The 21,311-nt window shown below is 43.4% G+C and overlaps 1 protein-coding gene across 4 annotated transcripts in view; it reads right to left on the reverse strand.

Annotated features, from left to right (window-relative positions):
* The window catches only part of Nhsl1 (NHS like 1), a 225,211-nt gene that overhangs the window by 5,656 nt on the left and 198,244 nt on the right, over positions 1–21,311 (reverse strand). For 2 of the 4 annotated variants that reach the window (XM_035440374.1, XM_027401947.2), the window contains exons 4-7: positions 19,014–19,206; positions 14,559–14,690; positions 918–4,199; positions 235–364 (exon numbers count right to left, since the gene is read on the reverse strand). In XM_035440374.1, coding sequence (XP_035296265.1) covers positions 235–364; positions 918–4,199; positions 14,559–14,690; positions 19,014–19,206 — 3,737 coding nt within the window. Of the gene's footprint in view, positions 1–234; positions 365–917; positions 4,230–14,558; positions 14,691–19,013; positions 19,207–21,311 lie in introns of all 4 variants that reach the window. The other 2 variants (XM_035440376.1, XM_035440375.1) reach the window with 2 other exon arrangements.

Consider the following 21,311-nt stretch of genomic DNA (forward strand, 5'->3'; position numbering starts at 1 on the left):
TGTCAATGAGCAGGTACCACACTATGTCCTCAATGTCAGCATGGAAACCAATGGAACAAAGTAAAAACAGAAATCAGACTTAAAGGAAAATTAAAGTATAAGAAAGATTTAAAAATGAGTGAAGTTGAAGGAGCCATCCCTGGCTGACAGAAGACACCGCAAGACAGCAGAGGCACCTCCTGGAAAGAAGGCATTAGAAAATATACTGAAGTATAACAAAGGAGTTTGGGATACCTGTGAATGGCTGCAAACAGGTCCTCTGTTGTCATGGGTCTAGTGGGGGTCATGACGTCATCACTCCCATCTTCCTTAGAGAAGTCCCGAGCATCTGAGGAAGAAGCTGTGTTGGGTTCCAGCAGCCCAGCTAGAGAGAAGAAAAGCAGGCAAACACAAGATGCCGTGACTAGCACTTCAGTCCTTGGCCCGGCTCTGAAACATACCGCTTCCCTGTCATTTCTGACAAAGTGAGAGAGCCACGGGGAAGCGGGTGGGTCTGCAGTATGCGTTTTTACAGAGAGAGGGAGACACAACACTTACTGGCAGTCAGGGCTCAGTGTTTCCTGCTACAGACTTTGGACGAAGTTGCTCTTAAATTTTGTTAGAACATTTCTTTGTAGCTCTTCTGAAGGGAGATTACTCCTGCTGCTGAATACCCAGCCTGCTGCACGCACACACACACACACACACACACACACACACACACACACACACACTTACTTTTCCCTCTCTTCTCTTGGATCCAGAGATTTTAAAATTTTCACGAAGCAGCGTGGGTAATGAGGTGTCAGAAGCCCACACGCTGCCGGCCCTCGCCTAAGTCTGGGCTGCTTCACCTGGTTTGCAATGAGTGTTCAGCAGCCCTATTTGGCTCAGCTCCAGAGCATCAGAAGAGTACAACGGAGAGCAGCCAGGCTTACCTTCCCTGCCCTGTTGAGACCGGCAGCTCTCCGCATTGCCCTCACCATCCACGCTGCTCTCGGCTGACTCTTCCTGTGTAGGGCCCGGTGAGTCACTGGGCTGAACCATGGGGACATTGGTCTCCACACAGCCAGGGGACAAAGACCCTGCAGCTCCTCTTTCCAGAACCGGACTGTTGGGGGTGGGGGGCGTAGCATGAGAACCAGCTCGGGATGCTGGGCTGGTTTTCTCCTCTTGACTGTGTACAGCCTCCTCCTCTGCCCTGGGAGGGCTGGGCACGCCTGGAAATGCTTCGCTCCCGTTCTCTGTGGGCTCCGCTGTGAAATCTCTCTGCGGAGGTGGTACCACCAGGAACAGTTTGGGCTTCTTGGAGATGGGGGGTGGCTTCCTGCTGGGTGAAGAGTCTGGGAGCAGAGTGGTCCTGAGGCTGGGTCCTGGACACTGAGCTCCATCACTGCGGCTCAGAAGGCCGCCACGCTCGGCTGCTCTGTCATGGTCACCCTGACTCTGGCTCTTGGCAGGCATCGGATGCGAGCTCGTCACAGAGGCAGGCTGGCTTTCACTCTCCATTTCATTTATGCTATTTCGGGATTTGAGGAGAGCAGATGGCTTTAAGTGATACTGTGGAGCAGTCGGAGTTCGTTGTTCCTGAGCTGATGGTTCAGAAAACAGGGCTGTCTCGGCGCCTGAGTTCTTTTTCACTGGCCTCAACTGTACCATCTGCAACGCTTCCGTGGTGATCAAGGGCATGGGGGGTCGGCAACCCTCCTCCTTGTTGGCAGGCCGCCTGAGGGCCTCCCTGGAGGATTCGGACTGCCTAGAGTTTTTGAAAAAAGGCCTGCTGTCTTTCATGAATTTGGGGTCCAGGGGTGGAGCTGGAGGGGGTTCTGACGAGGGCAAGAAAGGTGGAGGTGCTGGCAAGGGAGGTGAGGATCCAGGAAGAGGAGAGCTAAGAGCTGTGGGGGGAGGAGAAAGGCACCTGTCAGTGGGGGAGCAGAAGGGAACAAGGGCTTCTGGTGGCGGAGGGGGGAACACCGGAGATGGAGGCAGAGGAGAGCCCTCGGGGCAATCTGCTAGAGGAGGAGGTGGTGGAAGAAAGGAGGACTTGTCTGCCAGACAGGGAGAAGGCAGAGGGGGAAGGGGAGGGGGAGGAGCAAGGGGCGAGGCCAGGGCTGAATCCAATTTCTTCATGGTGCCACTTCCTTCTGTAGAAGTGTTAGAGGAGAGAGAAGTGGACGAAGAGGAGATGGACACTGAGGAGATTAGAGACGACTTCCTTTCTGGTACCTTGGGCTTGGCCTTCCCTTTCCCATTTGCTGGTGACATTGATTTTAAAAATACAGGCACAGGGGTGAGAGCTGTGGGTGTATTAGACTGGCTGGAATACCCACTGGATGGAGAGGTGACTCTCTGTGACTTCTCCGGTGACGTGATCTTTGGTTTAACTGAGCCACCAGGCACTTGGGGCATTGGGCCTCTGGACCCCTCTTGGATATGGCAGACTGGCCCATTTCCAGTTGGCGCCTCACTGCTGGCCGAGCAGCCCCCTGTGGGATTCCCTGGCTCTTCCTGAAAGCTGGTGTAGTCAATGTAGTAGCCCCAAGGGTCTGTGTATTCTGACTTGACGCTGCTTGTGTCACTCTGTGATGGAGTAACCCCACACAGAGAGTACACATTGGGAGTGGTGGTGGAGGTCATGCTGCTACCCTCACTGACAATGCTCTGGCTTCTGGAGCGAGGGAGCCAGGGTTCCTCAAAGTCACTGCAGGGGCTCTGGGAAGGGGAGCTGCCACCCTTGCCAGGTAGGCTTTGTTGCAGCGAGTGTTGGAGCGAGGCGATCAGGCTCTCATTGAGCATCTGCCCATTGGACTGGCTGTTCTTCTTGGGAACCCTTCGAAGGGAGTCCGTGCGGCAGGGTGGCAGGGGTGGTTTCTTTGCTTTCCTCAGAGAGATGTTTCTGGAAAGGGATTTATCCTGATGATTGGCCTGATCCCCTTGGCTTCTCTGAGCCCTTCCATCAAAAACATTGACCATACTGTGCCTGGGGTTCCCAAAGCCATCACTGATGTTGTACACGTTTCCAGTCTCGTGTCCAGAGTCACTGTGAGTGGTCACAGAGTAACCGTCGTGGTCCTCTGAATACAGGGACCTGGCATCCTCCTTGACAGATGTTTGGTCCAAGCTGCAGCTGCTCATGTTACTCGTGGGAGTAGAACAACCAGGTGTTGCCAGGTGTGGCTTCAGTGGGGATGCCTGACCATTGCTGGAAGCTCTACATTCCCAGGGCTCAGAACTGCCATGCCCCCTGTCCCCCGAATAACTAGACTCGCTCTTGCCATCCACCTCTGGAAGGTGGGCAGGAAAGTTCAGGTTGTTTCTACAATGATAGGGTATGGCTTGAGACCCATTCTCCCTGCTGGCTGGGGCATTTAGAGGGACCTCTGAATCACAGAGGGACAACAGTGTGGTGGCACTAGAGGCAGAGGAGGCTAAAGCCTGTGAATGAATAATATGACGCTCATTCCAGTGGTGACTCGGGGACTGATGGTCATCTTTCAGAGAACATCTGGGCATGGGGCGATCTCTGGGTTTTATCTTTGAGTACGTGGATGACCCAGGCATTCTACTGTCCAGCTGTCCCATACTCTGAGCAGTGTGAATAACAATAACCTCTGAAGAAGACAGTAGTGTGGCATTTGGAATGACACTGGTAGAGTAGGCTGCATGAGGCGAAACCACACATGCTGGACTTGCTATGTTTTCGCTCTCTGAGAACCTCAGTTGCTGGGATTTGGGCCTCAAGAGCATTCCAGACCTCGAGGCACCCCCTAAATGTGCAAAGTTTTCATGCCCCTGGGAGCTACCCCCCTGGTGGCGGAAAGTGTCATCCATGTTGTCAGCAGAGCCCAGGGCACCCATCCTTGACTCCAGGGAATAGGTGCTTGCTCTCGCACCAGACCGTGGGAGACTGTGGAAATCAGCATCATTATTGAGGCGAGATGGGAACACGATACCAGCCGAATCGCTCAGCACAGACATGTTGCCAGAGGAGCCCGGGAGGTGGCTCATCTGGGCAGCGATGCCTAGCCCTTTGTGGGCCCTGATCCTCCTCATTGATGGTGGGATGACTTTCACGTCTTCTGTCTGACAGCTGGAGTCCCTGGTTTCTGAGCGCTGCCCTGTAGGCCGATAGCTATCAAGCCTTCCTAGTGTAGAGTAGTGGTCTGGGGTGTACATTGAGTGACCACTATCATCATCATCATCTTGGCCAGGGACTGATGCTGGAGATAAAGCAGAAAGAGACCTGTTATCTGAAAATAGAAATCCATAGGTTACTATCACCTGTAACCTTCCCTGATTCTGTTGTAATAAAACAAAAAGGAGCACCATCAGCAACAAAACCTCACAACCTTTTTCTATTTGATTACATACACTGTTGAGCTTAACTATTCCTGATATCTCCAAACCATTACCATCAAGTTCATGTACTTTTCTTTTTAATTGGAACTTTAAATCATCCTATAACATGAATGATGCACATGACATTCGTGGGTGCCCCCTTTGAGATCATGGGCTGAGTACTGTCTGTGGAAGATTTACTTTTGAAATCAGTGGTTTTTGCATAGTGTGGTGGTGGTGCACACCTATAATCCCAATCCTGGAGAGGTAAAAGCAGGCCATCTTGAGTTCTAGGTTGGTCTGAGCTATATAGTGACACCTCATCCACACGAACAACAGGACCTAAGGAGATAGGTCAGGAAGTAAAGTGCTTGTCATGCAATCATAAGGATCTGACTTCAATTCCTAAAAACACACAGAACAGCCCAGCATGGTGGGTAGCCACCTTGGCCAGGGAGGTGATAGGTAGCCTTCTTGGCTAGGGAGATGTGGGTAGTCACCTCGGCTAGGGAGGTAGAGTCAGGTGGTCCTACAGGGAAACCACTCTAGCCTATTTGGTAAACTCCACACCAGTGAGGTACCCTGTCTTAAAAAGCAAGGTAGGTAGATCCTTTAGCCTCCACATGCACACACATCTGCATAGGCACTTGCCCCAATACACACCCCTACCCCACATCACAAACACACACAACACACACACACACACACACACACACACACACACACACACACACACACACACCAAACAATAACAACCCCCAAAATAACTATTAGTAAACACTTCAATGTAGCCTTTCCCCGACTAGGTGACAGAGCAAAGTACAGCACCCATCAAGTATCCAATAAATAGAGCAGTCAGTAGGGCCATAGAGGTACCATTCAAATGATATTGGTCTGAAACCAGTGTTAATTATATTGATTCTTCGGTGTCAGAAGGAAGTCCTAAGAAAAAGAAAATTGATTTATGGGCCCATCTGTGTTTCAAGCATTTCATTATCCATCTTGAGCCATTATCATCTGTCTGCTGGTGACATTCAAAATTCAACAGCAATCTGCTGTGTTCTGGTTGGGGGAAGAGCTACGGAACTGATCCAGGGAACATTTCCTCAAAATAGGGATATTTATTTCTTGGAGTTTACAACCAACCAGAGAGTAGTATGTTCAGAAGAGAAAGAAAGAAACACAAGAAGGGATGAAATAAAAAGGAAGTAGACCATAAAAACTGTAACTGTAAATAAACAGATGTCAAGCTACATAGAAAAGAATAGAGCTTAAAAAAAAAATCACAAAGCCAAGAACTTATCCAAAACACACTAGGAAATAGACTCAATCCCTAATACAAATCAAATCCTTAAAGATAATGGCAAAACAGTGGTTTCATGGGTTTTTTTTCTTGTCAATATGAAATATGTATGGGGAGAGTAGATAAATATAACTATAAACCAACAAAATAATTGTAAAGTGTGAAAAATCTTAACATGATAGTCACATATATTACTGCATCATCTTGGTATAAAGGGTAGCAGGTCATATGAAAGGGGAAATGAGAAAAGGGGGAAGCTTTAAGTGGGGAGAGAGGAAGGATAGAAAACACTACAGATACTTGAAAAAGCCACAGGGCTTTTCATAGTTTACATTTGCCTAAAACTACATATAACATTTATGTATTACGCACATGGATTTAATGAAGTGAAATAAATGTACAACACTTGGAGTGATAATGCTCTCCCCAGGAGTTACAGACTAACAAAAACCTCAGTAGCAGGCATAAGAAATTTCCTTTCAAGTTGTTGGTCAGGGGAATCCAAGAAACTTCCCAAACAACATGAAGTATTGCTGTTGCCCTTGGTTGCCTCCCAGAAGTTGAAGGTCTATTGCTGAAGACACCACACACTTTGGACTTGGTGACTTGGAAGAACTGAACTGAAAGCCTCCTTTAGGACTAGCCCTCATAGTGCTATAATGTGCTATGTAAGCTGCTAAGGGTGAAAAGCAATCAATAGTCCTACCCAGCTGTGATACTCAACAAACCACAACAATAACTAGCATGGCAAGATATCCCCAAAATGCAATAGTGGCACTTACATCTAAGTGGTAACCAACGCTGTTCAATTCAGTGGTTCTCAACCTTCCTAATGCTACAACCCTTTAATACAGTTCCTAATATTGTGGTGACCCCCAAACCATAAAATTATTTACATTGCTATTTCATAAATGTAACTTTACTACTGTTACAAATCATAACATAATGATCTGTTTTCAATAGTCTTAGGCAACCCTTGTGAAAGGGTTCAGTTAATTCTCAAAGGGGTCATGACCTATAAGTTGAGAACCACTGGTTTAATTGGCCATAACGGTTACTTAACAGAAAGAAAGGAGTTGAGGCCTAGTACTGTAAACCTAATCAACTATCCATGACTAGTGAAGGTATGGGTTTTAAATGAAAACCTACTACTTCCACGTCCCTAAACTAATATAATTCCTAACTACAGTCTAAATACTTATCCTTATACCCACATATAAGTATAGCTCATATCAAAGGAGCTTCTTTTTGTAGCAGATGAAGACTATTACAGAAATCCACAACTTGTCAAGATTTAGAGAACAACTAACTACCTGTGGGGTGCCCAGACCCAACTGATAGGCTTACAACACAACCCAAATACCTAAGGCTCGAAACATCTAAGAATGAGTGCAAAGATTGTAAGAATCAGGGGACCAGGAAGACTGCTTCATGATTATATCAATATATATAATTGCTTCACCCATGAAATCTCAATAATATGACTGCCTAAACAAGATCCAAACAGTGACAAGAGCGACTGACATGCCATTGTGGGTGGAGGAAATCTCAACGAGCTACAGGCAATTAACAACTCCCGAGAAAGAGAGAAAATTAGCCATTCCCATGGATGAACCTCCTGAGTGGTTATCCAGCACCAAGTGGTCAGTCCTAAAAGCACACAGAAGAACAACACTAAATGAACTCAACAGGATGTATTTACATATTCATTAATGTGTGTATAACACACATACACACATATACATACACATACATACATATATGAAACCATGAATTTGGAATAGGGTCATGGGAGGGGTTAGAGGAAAGGGGGAATAGTGTACATACAGTACACATATAAAAACGTAAAAGGTAAATTTAGTTAAAAAAGAGAAAGATTAATGAAATAAGTGAAAAAATTTCTACTCCAATTAAATGGAAAGCAACAAGTTATAAGTCATCAGATACGATTTGGAAGTAAATACTAAAGGAGTCAAGACCCAGGCTTTTGCTGAGCACTGCTGGCCACCTTCAGGACAAGATTCCCCCTGCCCCACAAAACAAACCATCATAGTGTGTGTGTGTGTGTGTGTGTGTGTGTGTGTGTGTGTGTGTGTGTCCGCTCCTGCTCACACACTCACATTAATCCCAGAGATATCACAGTACAAAGAAGGCTCCCTAGCAAAAAAAGTCCTTTCCTTCACAGTGATAATGGAGACTCATTTTGCACCTGTGTTGTTAACAAAGCTGGTCTGTCACCCTTCTCTACCCTCTTTCTTGTATTCATTGAAAACAGGCTGTGATGATGCACACCTTTAACTCCAGAACTCGGGAGGCAGAGGCAGGCAGATCTCGGTGAGTTCAAGGCCAGCCTGGTATACAAAGCAAGTTCCAGGACAGGCTGCAAAGCAACACAGAGAAACCCTGTCTTAAAACACATAGACACACACACACACACACACACACACACACACACACACACACACACGCGAGAGAGAGAGAGAGAGAGAGAGAGGGGGAGAGGGAGAGAGAGAGAGAGGGAGAGAGGGAGAGAGAGGGAGAGAGAGAGAGAGAGAGAGAGAGAGAGAGAGAGAGAGAGAGAGAGAGAGCAGACAAATATAAAAACATATACATAGGCATTTCCTAGCAAGAGGGCAAGTGGCATGGCACGACTCAGCCTCATCAACATCAGACCCTAGGAATGAGCCTCCTGGCTATGAGGAACCTTCTAATATTTAATAAATAATATGTGGCCCCTACATCCTCAACCTGTGATGCCTGGCCAATGGGAAAGAAAGCTGGGCAAGAAGCTGTTTTTGCAAAGACTGATGAACAAATTAGAACTATCTTGATGTGGAGAGGTTGGGATGTTGCTGGTTCAGAGGCTAATTACCTTATTTTGAACAAGCTTTAGCCCCATCAACAGCCATTCCTTGAGTGCCTCTGTGTTGGAATTAATACTCTGTGACTAATAGATAAAAACCTTTTGGGATCTATTAAGTTAGCAGACTTAGCTTCTATCAACCCAAAGCTAAGAGTATCATCAAGATAGCAAGTGAGGCATAGAGAAAAGCTTCCCTATCTTGCTGTAACCACCCCTCTGGTATTCTCACCAATACACTTTAAACTTAAATTGATTTATGAAAGTCTTCTTTGTTTTCTGTAAAAATGTAAAACTACATGAAACATGGAATTTAGGGTAACCTAAATCTGAGTTCCTGGGCCAGGGTTCCTTTAAACTGAACAGAGGGAGGAAGAGAGGAAGGAAGAAAGGAAGGAGGCAAGTGAGCAGGAATGGAGGCAAAATACTTTAAGAATAGGAAATTACAAGGTACACGTTTCTAGCATGTGCTGGTGTTGAAGGCAGAAGGCTGGCTTGTGTAGGTACAGCTCAATTTTGAACATTCAAGAGTATCCTAATTCCATTTCATAAGAGATCTTTTTTCTTTCAATACCAGAGAGTTCAGTTGTGAATAGAATTCTTTCGTGCCTAGTCTGTGAGACCCAGAGCTTGATCACTGAGTGTGTGTGTGTGTGGGGGGGGGGGCTAAAAAAGAAAGTGCTTAAAAAAAAAGTGCAACCCCTCCCCATAAATCTGCATAGCTTTGTGGTAGATTTTCAACCACTACAATTAAACTGTTCAAATACCACAAACAAAGCCAGATGCCTTTGGGTAAAATTTAAGGTGTGAAGCCACTCTAGGCTCCAAAAAACAGAATGAGAGACAATGTATAGCTGAGTTACAGCGTTCTTATTAAAATAACAATATTTCTTAAAGATGCTATAAAAATGGATGAGAAACAACTAATATAAAACCTACCAGAAGGACCACAAAAATTTCTGTTCCCAAAACAAACTCTAGTATTTTCACAGGATGAATTTCAGTTGTCTCAGTACAAGGCACAGATGAAGCTATATGATAAAACACAAAACTAACTACAAAAGGAGGACTGGGAGTAAAGGTCAGTGACTCAGGTGCCACCCAAGCTCATGGAGTTTATTTGAATTTAAAATATATAAGTAGGCCAGGCAGTGGTAGCACACGCCTTTAATCCCAGCACTGAGGAGGCAGAGGCAGGCAGATCTCTGTGAGTTCGAGGCTAGGCTAGTCTACACAGCTACACAAAGAAACCCTGTCTCAAAAAATCAAATAAATAAATAAATAAATAAATAAATAAATAAATAAATAAAATATATAAGTAGAATCTTATTCAAATGTTACTTCTCATCCTATACCCCAGTCCTACCAGTCAATATTTATAAACAGAATGTAATAAAATCCATATGGAAACTTACTACTGTAGAAGCTTAGCTTGACAGACAGACAGACAGACAGACATAAAGGAGTTTAAATGTAGAAACCATAAAATAGGGGACAGAATGGCCCAACCAGACATCATATACTACCAATTAGAATCCCTAGTACCAGAAATTGGTTATCTTTTTGAGACATTGGCCAAAGGAGTCCCACAGACCTTCCATCCTAGCCAAACATCACAGGCTATTGCCAATGCTATTGCTTACCTTCTACAGCCTGATGGTAAGACCCTATTGCTGAGGATACAACATACTTAAGTTATCAAACCTGAAGAAATTGAGCTGGTGCCCAACTTGAATCTTCACCCTTACTGAACAATGTTCACAGTGCTGCAAAGTACTATCCATGCCACCAAAGGAGAAAAGCAATCACCAGTCTCACGCAGCTATGAACTCTTCCAGCTACGTTAGCAATCTGCCTGTATGATATCGTAGTGTACACATGTTATGAGAGTAACCAACCACTTTCTGATTCAATTTAAGGCCCACTTATGGAGATGGAACCCACTCCTGGCACTGCTGAAGTGGCCAAGAAAGCCTACTGCTATTATTCTGCAAAAGGAACACAGCAAAAACTTGACTCCTAATGACGTACTGCTATACCCATAGATGAGAACCTTGCTCAACCTGTATCAGAGACAATTCTGTCAGTACATGGGAAATGACACAGAGACCACAACTGGAAAATGCATAGAGAGTGAGAGACTTTGGAAGACTCAGTCCTAAGTGGGATTTTTTTTTTTCATCAAATCCTTCTCTCAAGACTCAGGAATCTATTCAGAAAAGGAAGTGGGAGGATTATGAGAACCAGAGGTGGTGGATGCCTCCAAGGAATCAATGTCTTCTAGACAGAACAGGATTGATGCACACAGGAACCCACAGAGACTATGGCAGCACATACAAGGCCTACCCAGGTCCAAGGCAGATAGGATCCCAGCCCTGGAAGGGGAAATTGGACACAGGCTCCTACCCTAACCAGCTGATACTTGTTGGGAGAGGGAAAACAATCTTTTTAATAGAGTAACTACACTCTGGCTCAGGAGCCATTGGCCAATACAAAACGGATTCCATGTTGGCTGTAGCTGTGAGTGCATAAGTGTGTGAGTGCACACATGTGCATTTTGTTTTGTTTTGAGAAAGAACATGAAGTTAGGTGGGTGGAGAGAAAAGGAAGTTCTAGGAGGAATTTGTGGAAGGGTAAGACTAAGATCAGTATACATTGTATGAAAAAATGTTTAAGAACTAAAAAATTAGAAAAGAGTTGTTATCTAATTGCTTCTTTTTAAAGAGTTTCCTACCATTGTAGCCCAGACTTGGCCCAAACTGTCTGTGCTGCTGAGCATGACCCTGGGCTTTTGATGGCCCTGCCTCATCTCCTCAATGCTGGGATTATAGGTGTGTATCATCACATCTCTCCTAGGGAGAGGCGATGATCAAACCCAGGGCTTCGTGCGTACTGAGCAAACACTCTACCGTCTGAGCTACAACACTAGCCCCAGTTGTCCTCTGGTTTATTTGTTTTGATTTTTTGCCCCAGTACTGCAGATTGAGCCCAGGGCCTTGTGCATGCTAGGAAGTGCCACTGAGCCCCTGAGCCCCCCCTTTTTATTTTTATTTTTATTTTTTGTATTTTTAACTTTGAGACAGTCTCACTAAGCTACCTAAGCTGACTCTGAAGCCATCCTGTAGTCCCAGTAGACACTGAACTTGTTATTCTCCTGCCTTGGATCTCCTGAGTAGGTGGGATCACAGACCTGAGCCACCTGCTCTTAAACACAGTGCCCCCAGGTACATCTCTGACCATACAACAATGATACCATTTGCCCCTCCTATGTGGCAAAGGTAACAGAATAAGTAATATTAGCAAAGTGATCACTAGTGGTGATCCCATGTCCCAAGCAAAAGAGAAAGGAAAGCTTCATCGATTCAAAATATCAAGGTCAGTTGTAGAACATGCAATTGACCTTGATGGATAGGATCATTTCAGAAGATCAAATAAGCAACTCCCTTATTGGCTCTTCCTGGTTGGTTCAATAATGCAAGTGATTAAAGGTCCTAGTTCTCAGGCTGCAGAGTCCACTCAGCAGGTAAGTGTACCTGTTGATCTTACACAGTGCCTGGGTTCGATTCCCAGCACCTACATGGCAGCTAACAACCCTCTAAAAACTAGTCCCAGGGGATTGGATACTCCCTTCTGACCTCCACAGACACCAGACATACACGTGTTCCACATCCATACATACATTCTCAGGTTTTAGGTTTCATACAGCAGACATCGGAGAACAACTCGTGTACAATACTTGTGTGGATGTGTATCATTATCTGGGACAAACTCTTCTTACTCTCTGTACAAAGTCATCTAGAACCTACTATTTCGGTTGGAAAAGCAACCTTGGTGGCTTACAAAGAGCCCAACTGCCCAGTTTTCTGGCTGCTCCTTTGAAGGCCATCTTCTCCGGTTCATCAGAAGCCTGGGTACCACAAGGGTTGGGCCAATCAAGCAACTGCTGTGCATATGAACAGTGGTTATTTTCTCACATGTATGAACTATAACCTCAAGATGGGAAACGGCTTGAAAGAATGAGCTACAACTAAGCCACGGCACTAGTGCACGATTACCGACAGATCAGGGAGCTCTTAGAATCTGTCCAGTGCCTGAAACAAAGACAGACTGGAGAAATTCTATCGGTGCAATTCAGTCGCTTTTGTTTTGTGGTTGTTTGTTTTGTTTTGTTATTGTTGTGTGTTGATTTTTTTTTTTTCTTTTGAGACAGGGGCTTACTTTGTAGTCCATGGCAAGTTTGCTTCAGCCTGGCAAGTGCTGAATCTCCAATGGCAATTCATCTGCTTCCAACTTCCAAGTGCTGGGACTACAGGAGTGAACCACCATGCCTGGTTCTGCCTTTGCGGTTTTGTTTGTTGTTGTTCTTTGTTTGTCCCCTTTATTTTTAGTGTGTGGGAGCATTCATGCATATTTACAGGGGTATATGCATGAGCGTGCAGGTGCCCTCAGACGTCAGAGCTGTGGAATCCCAGGCAGTTATAGTCCTTGAGGTGTGAGTAGGAACCAAATTCTGGTCCCCTATAAAAGCAGTACACTCCCTTAACCTGAGTCATTTCTCAAGACCCTCCCTGCCTTTGCTTTTAAAGCCTTGCATTGGAACAAGGTCACTGGAGCTATGTGCACCAAAGGCAAAGTACTACTGTTCTTATCCAATGCTTCTACAGTCCGGAAGGGAGGGTGTAAACACTCTAGGACTGGATGCTGGTAAGGGGGAAAATGCCAGTTAAGGAAGAGTAGATCCGTCCTTCCTCCTCCAACATATTTAAACATCAACCCTGGAGGGAAATAAATACATGCAATCTCTATAGCCTTGGAAGCTAAAACAGGACCTCAAGGCTTATAATTAATATATCACTGTTGCTAGGGTAAGCTCATTTTGATTCAAAGACTTGTAAGCAATTTCAGAGATAATGACTCTTGCATTTTTCGAGTGTTACCTTCAATGGTAAATAAAAGTAAATTGAAACACCATGCTAAAGTAACTGTTATGAAATAAGTCCACAGGCTGACAAAGAAGTGAATTTTAAGACAGTAACATTATGTCCCACAATAGTAACAGTGACTATTACAGTGTAGCAGAGACCAAGTTCATGGTATATATAAATTCATTTGTTCCTCAAACAACCCTATGAGGTAGATTCTATTAAGGTCACCATCCCATGTAGAGAATGGAGAAGGGGACTAGAAAAGGTGGAGTGATGTGTTTAGTGTGCTAAGCTATTCCTGCTGGTTCTCCTGCTGGCTCCCATTGAAACACGAGAGGAGGAAATGATTACAGGAGGCACATGAGAGCATTATCATAGCATATGAAAAAATGAGTATGAACACAATGGGCAAGTAGACAGTGAGCTAGCAACTCCACTAGCCTTATTTGTTTTTAAATTTAACAAAAGAAGCTGTGAAATTGTTTGCCTTAAATGGAGATATTGCCAAACATATAGAACATATTTTACACTATTGTTACATGTATTTATTACATGTGTGCACGTGCCATGTGGGCCACATCACACAAGTGTTAGTTGGAGCACAACTTTTAGGAGTTGATTCTCTCCTTCTACTGCGTGAGTCCCAGGGACCAAACTCAGGTCATTAGCCTTGACAGCAGGTGCCTTTACCTGCTAAGCCATTTCAGCAGCCTCATGGCCACTTCCTGTAGCATTGACATTTACCATTAAATAACCTTAGACTGCCACCTCTTAGGACAACATGCCATCAGTATTGTTGAAGTAATAGCCAGTGTTTCTCCTAAGGTAGATTCTTAGAATGAGGCTTCCATCTATGAAAGCCCAGGAGCTAAATAAAAGATCTAAATAAAAAGTACATTGAAACATAGATAGAACCAATTCTCAAGGTCCCTGGAGACGATGGAATTCTTAACTTCCATGGTGCTAAGTTTCCATGGAATCTTCTCCATCCCTCTTCCCCAAAGCAGCTCCAGTGCACAGGGACCACTTCCCCTAGGACCTCATCCAGAAGCTGGCCACCAGACCGTGTGGAATTGACAGCACCACATGAGGTTAGTTCGGTAAATTGGAGCAGCAAGGAGGGGCAACAGAATGCAACGCTGGTGAGCCATACCTAGCTCCTTCTGAATGATGTCAGGGATTCCTGAAATAGTCTTTCTCCTTTTGACTTTCTTCGGTCGTCTTACCAGAGTGTCTGTGTAAATTAGAGACCGCCGAAGGCTGGCCTGACGATCAAAGTTCTCCCCTGACATAGAATAGTAGAACAAGCAAAGCAATGTTATTGTCGAGCAAGCTGACACCATGCACTTCCTTCCAGAAGCTTGTAAAATGATAAAGAAAGTATTAATAATGAGGTTAGCCAGTCACACAATGATGGAGGCTGAAGGACGAATAAAGAAGGAAAATACATTATCATCAGAAGGCTGTTTCCAGGGTCTGCTGTGTGTCCTTCAAAGGAAGGCAACTCAGTCTCACTTCCAAACAAGCTACAAATTTGCTAATGACACACTGCAAGGATGATTCTTTGTTACTCGAGAATGAATCACCTGGCAAGTGAGAGCTTCATAAATGGCTTTGATTACATAGGTCAATCTTTGCATCAGTGTGTGTGGACCAGTGGCAATAAATACATTGTATCCATCTGGTCATCCCATAGAGACTAGTGTCATGCTACAACAAGTCTAAGACTGAGCTTATCAAATGTCAGTCAAGAAGGCTAACAGTTTGGATAGGGTGTGAAATCATTACAGTATGAGAGGTGACTGTAATGGAAACCAAATGCCTTATAATGATAAAGTACTTCCACCACGGTGAGACCAAGCGACACTGCTGCTGTCAAAGCTGAACTCTTCATTTCTTGCTCATAATTTCTTAAGGGGTTGAACTCAGGGTCTGACACACGTTGGGCAAGTGCTGCATGCCCACTTCCTATCTGCATCTTTTAAAGTTTAATGCCATTTCGGACAGTAGAACCCCAGTACCGCATCCACAGAGCAGTTTGCCCAGAGACCAAGCAGATCAGCACACTGTGGGAAACCAGAAAGTAAGGTCTCCGCTGCCATCAGTTTCAGACTGCACCTAAATTATTTGCCATTTTGGTTAAGGGAAGTTTTGCAGTATTGGTGCTTTTACATAGTTATTCCCTTAAAATTTAGATTTTTAAAATACACACATTCATATAAACCTCATACTTCTATTGTCACCTTATGCATGAGAAAAGTACGAACCAGTCACTCTTGTTTAGTCATACTGTCATAGCTTCAAAGTGGACATGTGGTGGATAATGAAACTTCATAGAGATGAAGTATGAGCCTGGCCTCATTAAAACGAGGTAATTTTTAAACATATACCATCCACTGAGGAGCTGACTAATAAATGCTTGTAAATTTGCAAATCTTTACAATTCGTTCTGAACAGAGCCGGGCTTGGAACGCCAGTAGGTACCGTTCCCTGTAAACAGGCCACACAGACACAACATCTTAAAAAGCACTGCAAAAGGGAAGTCGTTCAGTGCTTTATTAGTTTCCTGAAGCAAAAGAAAAGATGCTCCTTCTATGGAGACATTTAAAATGGGCAAAATATTATCAGAAAGTTGCATCTAGTCTCCAGTTTCCTGACCCCATTTGTTTGGGAAAAAACAAAAAACAAAAACAAAACAAAACAAAAGAAACAAACAACCACTACCCAATTACTAAGAAAATTGTGAAGCAATCCATATGAGGGTGAAAATCTCTCTACAACTTTCACATTGTTTCACGTGACCTAAAAAAAGGCTATGTCACAGGCTGGGGTCTACACATCTCATCAAATAGAGGCTATGACATGTGTACCCTGGCATCCTCAATGCCAGTCACCTAATGTCCAGTACCATGTAGTTAGAGATAATTATCTATTGAACTGAATTGTTCCCTTTCACTGACACACAGCATTAGCCAAATATCATAGAAAAAGAATTTGCAAATGCTTTCCCAGTATGTTGACAAGTGCACTAGTCTTTTAGGTGGAAGACTTGATCCAAGTGGCAGATGATGGGGAATAGTCACATGTTCTTTTTATTTAAAATATTTCCCCTCCTTAACCTTTAGAACATACCAAGGCTCTACAAAACTGTAACTAAAGGGATTAAATTCCCCCTGCAGGCCAGTGGCTCACTGTGTTGAGCCACTGGTTCAGTGTTCTGAATCTCCAGCCCTGGTAGGCTCCACTCTGGATTTAAAGCCATATATGTATTGGCATTTGTTTTTCCAAAGCATCCCTGTAAAATCAAGTTAGGGCATCAATAACCACCCAAATTAATAAGGATGTGACCATTTCCTACAAGCAGTGGCATTTTTTTTTGGTTTATTGTTTTGTTTTGTTTTTTTTTGTTTTTTTGTTTTTCAAGACAGCGTTTCTCTGTGTAGCTTTGGAGCCTATCCTGACACTCGCTCTGGAGACCAGGCTGGCCTCGAACTCACAGAGATCCGCCTGCCTCTGCCTCCTGAGTGCTGGGATTAAAGGCGTGCGCCACCAATGCCCAGCAAACAGTGGCATTTTTATCTAATTAAATCTGGATTTTTAGAAATAAACAATACAGAGTAGGATGCTGAAGAACCTGTGCCAATCCAACCACCCAGAGTGAAACTTTAAACTTGTTGCTCTTTGGACCAGACTAGCTAAGTGCATCCTTAAGAAACACATGTGTCTATGTGAACACACAGGTCAATATGTATACAGATGTTATGTTAATGTTGGTGCTATGCAACACACTCAATTAAAGACAGGACTCAGGCTGTCCAGTTCATTATTAGTATTCATTCACTTTGTGTGGGTGGCATCTAAAAGCCTTCTTTTATATCCTTGTAATTCACATCTGCTTAGCTGCCAAACAGGTGAGAAAGCTCAGGGAAACAACTGGGGGAGCCATCTTCAAGGATGCATCCCACTACAAACACTGCCATCTGCCTGAAACTCTCCTTATTCTGATTTCACTCTTCTTTCAAGGCAGAACCTTTTACTCTAATTCCTCTAAGGGTTGTCATCCTTCATGGCACGAAATGCATAGCTTATAATATTATTATTCAATCATAATTAATTACATTTCTTCTGCATTTAACCCATCAAGTGACTCATTCTCTTTTAGAGCATATAAACATACTGATGCCCAGTGGAAGAGGGGGTAAGCACCACACTGTTCTACAGCATAGCTACTTCTAAAAATAAGATTTTAAAGATGTGAGCTAGGTGGAAGGGAGATATGCTTACAGACATGGGCAATGCTCTTTACGAAGAAAATGAATAAAAATGCCATGCTGTTGCTTTAAGGCTTAAGTTGGTAAAGCTGGAAAATATATACATGGAATTGAAAATAATTCATGTATTTATATGTTAAATTTCCATGGAAATTCTATGCATAATTTCTAAATATAGTCTTAAGATTTTTTTTAAAACAAATCTTATCTAAATGTTATTAGCCCTTGCAAGTTTACTGGTACCATAGTAACAAGCCTTCCAGCAGCAATAGCCTCAAAAGATAGAAGGATGCTATGGGCTTCCATCCTAATAGTTAATGAAAACTTCTTCCTCTTGGTCAGCCAGATTTAAGAGTATAGAGACCAGACTTTGTGTAGATTTTGTGTATATGACACTAATTACTTATTTCTATGTAATACACCATCATAGTTAGTTGATGCTACTAACGTGTGTGTGTGTGTGTGTGTGTGTGTGTGTGTGTGTATACACACACACACACACACACACACTGAGGACTACACCCAAGACCTAGTCTAACTACTATGACCTTTTTTACCACTTTGTATTTCGTGCCCTTCCCACACCACTTACCAACTCTCTTGGAAGACTACAGAAGAGATAAAGATGGCAAATGTGGATTCTTTTTAACAGCTCTTCTAAATTTGTGAGGCTCAGCTTGGAGCTCTCTGTGTTTTCTTACTTGTTGCCTTAACCATCAAAAGGGTCAACCACTCAACTTGGCAATTAATAGCCACAGTGCTGTCAATGTGCCAAAGTCACTTCCTTGGCAGAAATGGATCTTTATTTGAGGACTGAGACTCAATTTATAGAAACCAAGGCATACTTTTACCATTCTACTAAGATTTTTTTTTTTTTAAAGATATGCTTTGGTCACTAATTACTTGATGCCTTTATCTCAAGTACTCCTTTTCCATTTGAACAAACAAAGGCTAAGAAAATACCCAGTATACACAGAATGAAATATTTCTTTCCATTTCTAGAAATATTTCTTATGTGAGTGTACAATTTTTGCTGCTGAGGAGCACATTTACAGGATATTCCTACAGAACCAAATTCTTAGTTAAGAACAGTGCAATTCAAAAGCCATCTCACGAATGAATGGCTGAACCATCGAGTTCTCCCTTATCTAACAAACAACAGGGTGTTTTTCATGCACACACGTGTAGTTCTAGTCTTTCCTTCATCAAACAAGAGCAGGAGGCCAGCTCATAGCTCTTCACTTGGATGCATAAAGAAAATGCTAACAGCATATAGCAAGCAAAGCCACAGACACTCTCCCAAAGACACCGTGACCCTGTCGGCCCCTCAAGCATACCAGTTATGTTAATAGGAACCACATCAGCCTGGACCGTCTGGGCTTGCTGCCGAGTCTTCTCTTCTGGTGTTGGCAGCGGCAGGGACCTGGTCCAGTTCGTCTGAGTGTGAAGGTCTGAGAAGTCAGCTGAGGTTGGTGTTTTAGGTCTCCTGATGCTGATAAATCTTTCTTCTTCGGATGAAGAGATAGAACACTGAAGAGAGAAAGAGAGAAAATGGGTGTAAGTAATTAGCAGGAATAGTTACAAGTAGTTATTTAAAAAATTAGACTAACTTAAAGCATGTTCAAGAATGGCCCCCCTTCTAAGAACAGAGACATGATCTCCTCTTGCATGTGACCTTCCATGTATACGATTCTCCTTGCCCTTGGTCTGGAGAATGTCAGGGTAGCAGAAAGTTTTGCTGACCCACAGAATTTCTTTATATCCTTCCTGTTTTGCTTAACTCTGCTGTGGTTAGAAAACCTATGGATTTAGTCTAACGTTAGAAGCCCGGAGAAATGTCGTCGATAAAGCCACCACTTTCTCTTTGTATTAAAATTCAGTTTTGCTCAAAGTAATTTCTAGCTTCAAACTTATTTCCTTTAGGCTGTGACCTCAAGGAACATTTCAAAATGATGGAGCCATTGTTCAACTATTTGTGCACGTCTGAAGCCATCTGTATGGATAAAAAAAAAAAATCAGTGTGAAATTGTTACATTACAAGAGCTGACTAAAGCTGTGCTCTGAGCCCTATCAGAATTCCATCACAACATTTTAGCTGTGTCTTCTGTGACACAGATTAGCGTTTTCACCAAAGAGCCCTTCTTCAATGCCCTTTCCTACAACACTTGAAGAAGTGTAAGCTGAGAAAGCTATATTGGCAAGCATTTTAAACAAGACTTCACCAGAGCCCCTGGGCAGCCAGTTCTGTAATTAAGATGACCCAAGACCTCAAAATAAATGCACCATGCTCAAAACAAAAGCAAAAACAAACAAAACAACAACAAAAGAGTAGCTGGCTTATGTAAGGAAATAGCCATTTAAGATATACAATAAATGTAAAAGGTCTAAAGTTTATAGAATTTAAACTGAAACACCACTATGCACATAAGGTGTTTAAGAAGAGTTCTACTGAGCTGGGTGTTAGTGGTGCATGCCTTTAATCCCAGCACTCAGGAGGCAGAGGCAGGTGGATTTATGTGAGTTTGAGGCCAGTCTGGTCTACAGAGGGAGTTCCAGGACAGGCTCCAAAGCTACATAGAGAAACCCTGTCTTGAAAAACAAAAATAAAAATAAAAATAAAAGAAGAATTGTACTGAAGAAGAAAGGGTTGTGAACCTCCCCAAAGTAGACACCTGTGTAAGCAGCTCCCAGATCAACTCAACCTATCTTGGTCTAGCCCCTCACAAAGAAAGGTAACTGCTATCCAGCTTTGTTTTATGTTATTTGATAAAGGGTCTCATACTGTCAGTGCATTCTCTCTCTCTCTCTCTCTCTCTCTCTCTCTCTCTCTCTCTCTTTCTCTCTCTCTCTCTCTGGACTTGTTCACATTTCTGAAGATTTATCTAGCTTTCATTGGCATCCTTCTAGGATGTAAGTAACAGCTCTAAGGGGACACAAGGAAGAAATAGAAATACAAAAAGACATCAGTCCGTCACTATTGTGTGATATTTTGATCACATTCTGACAATAAAGCTTGCTTTGAATCAGAGGGTGGTCCTAGTCAGTAGATGACCAAAATTAACCACAGAGGTTTTGGAGGACTGAGAACAGATAGACAGGAATTAGTAGGGCGGGGCTTAGAGAGAATCTCAACCCTTCTGGATGGAGGAATGGAAGACATAGGAGGTTACTGGTCACTTCTCTACTGCTTCTCTGATCATTCAGGTTCTTACCCCCAATATTTGACTCCCAATTTTTTTATTGATAAGGAATATTTAGATGAACACATCATGTCACCTCAGACACAAGGCCACTGCCACCCTGCTTAGTACTTGAAAACAAACTGGCTGAAAAATACCCATCCCTTCTACTACTTGAAGGACGAAAATCTGAAAAATAGCCTAGGGACAAAGCTGAACACTATGAAGTTCCAGCCTCCTCTGAAACTCTCAACTTTCCTTTGCTGGGAAGGGTTCCACTGCCCACCTTCTGCACTGGGAGGTACTGTTGGGTCTTAATAAATATGCATGCATCATGACTGTTAAATTCGAAGGCAGTAAGCATGGCAGATATAGAAAGAACTTTAGAAAAGCAAAACCCATGAATTGACAAGTATGAATTTTTCTTTTGTTGCAAGAAGAATTACAATAATCAAA

Source organism: Cricetulus griseus, chromosome 2 (genome assembly GCF_003668045.3).
Source record: "Cricetulus griseus strain 17A/GY chromosome 2, alternate assembly CriGri-PICRH-1.0, whole genome shotgun sequence".
NCBI lineage: Eukaryota > Metazoa > Chordata > Mammalia > Rodentia > Cricetidae > Cricetulus > Cricetulus griseus.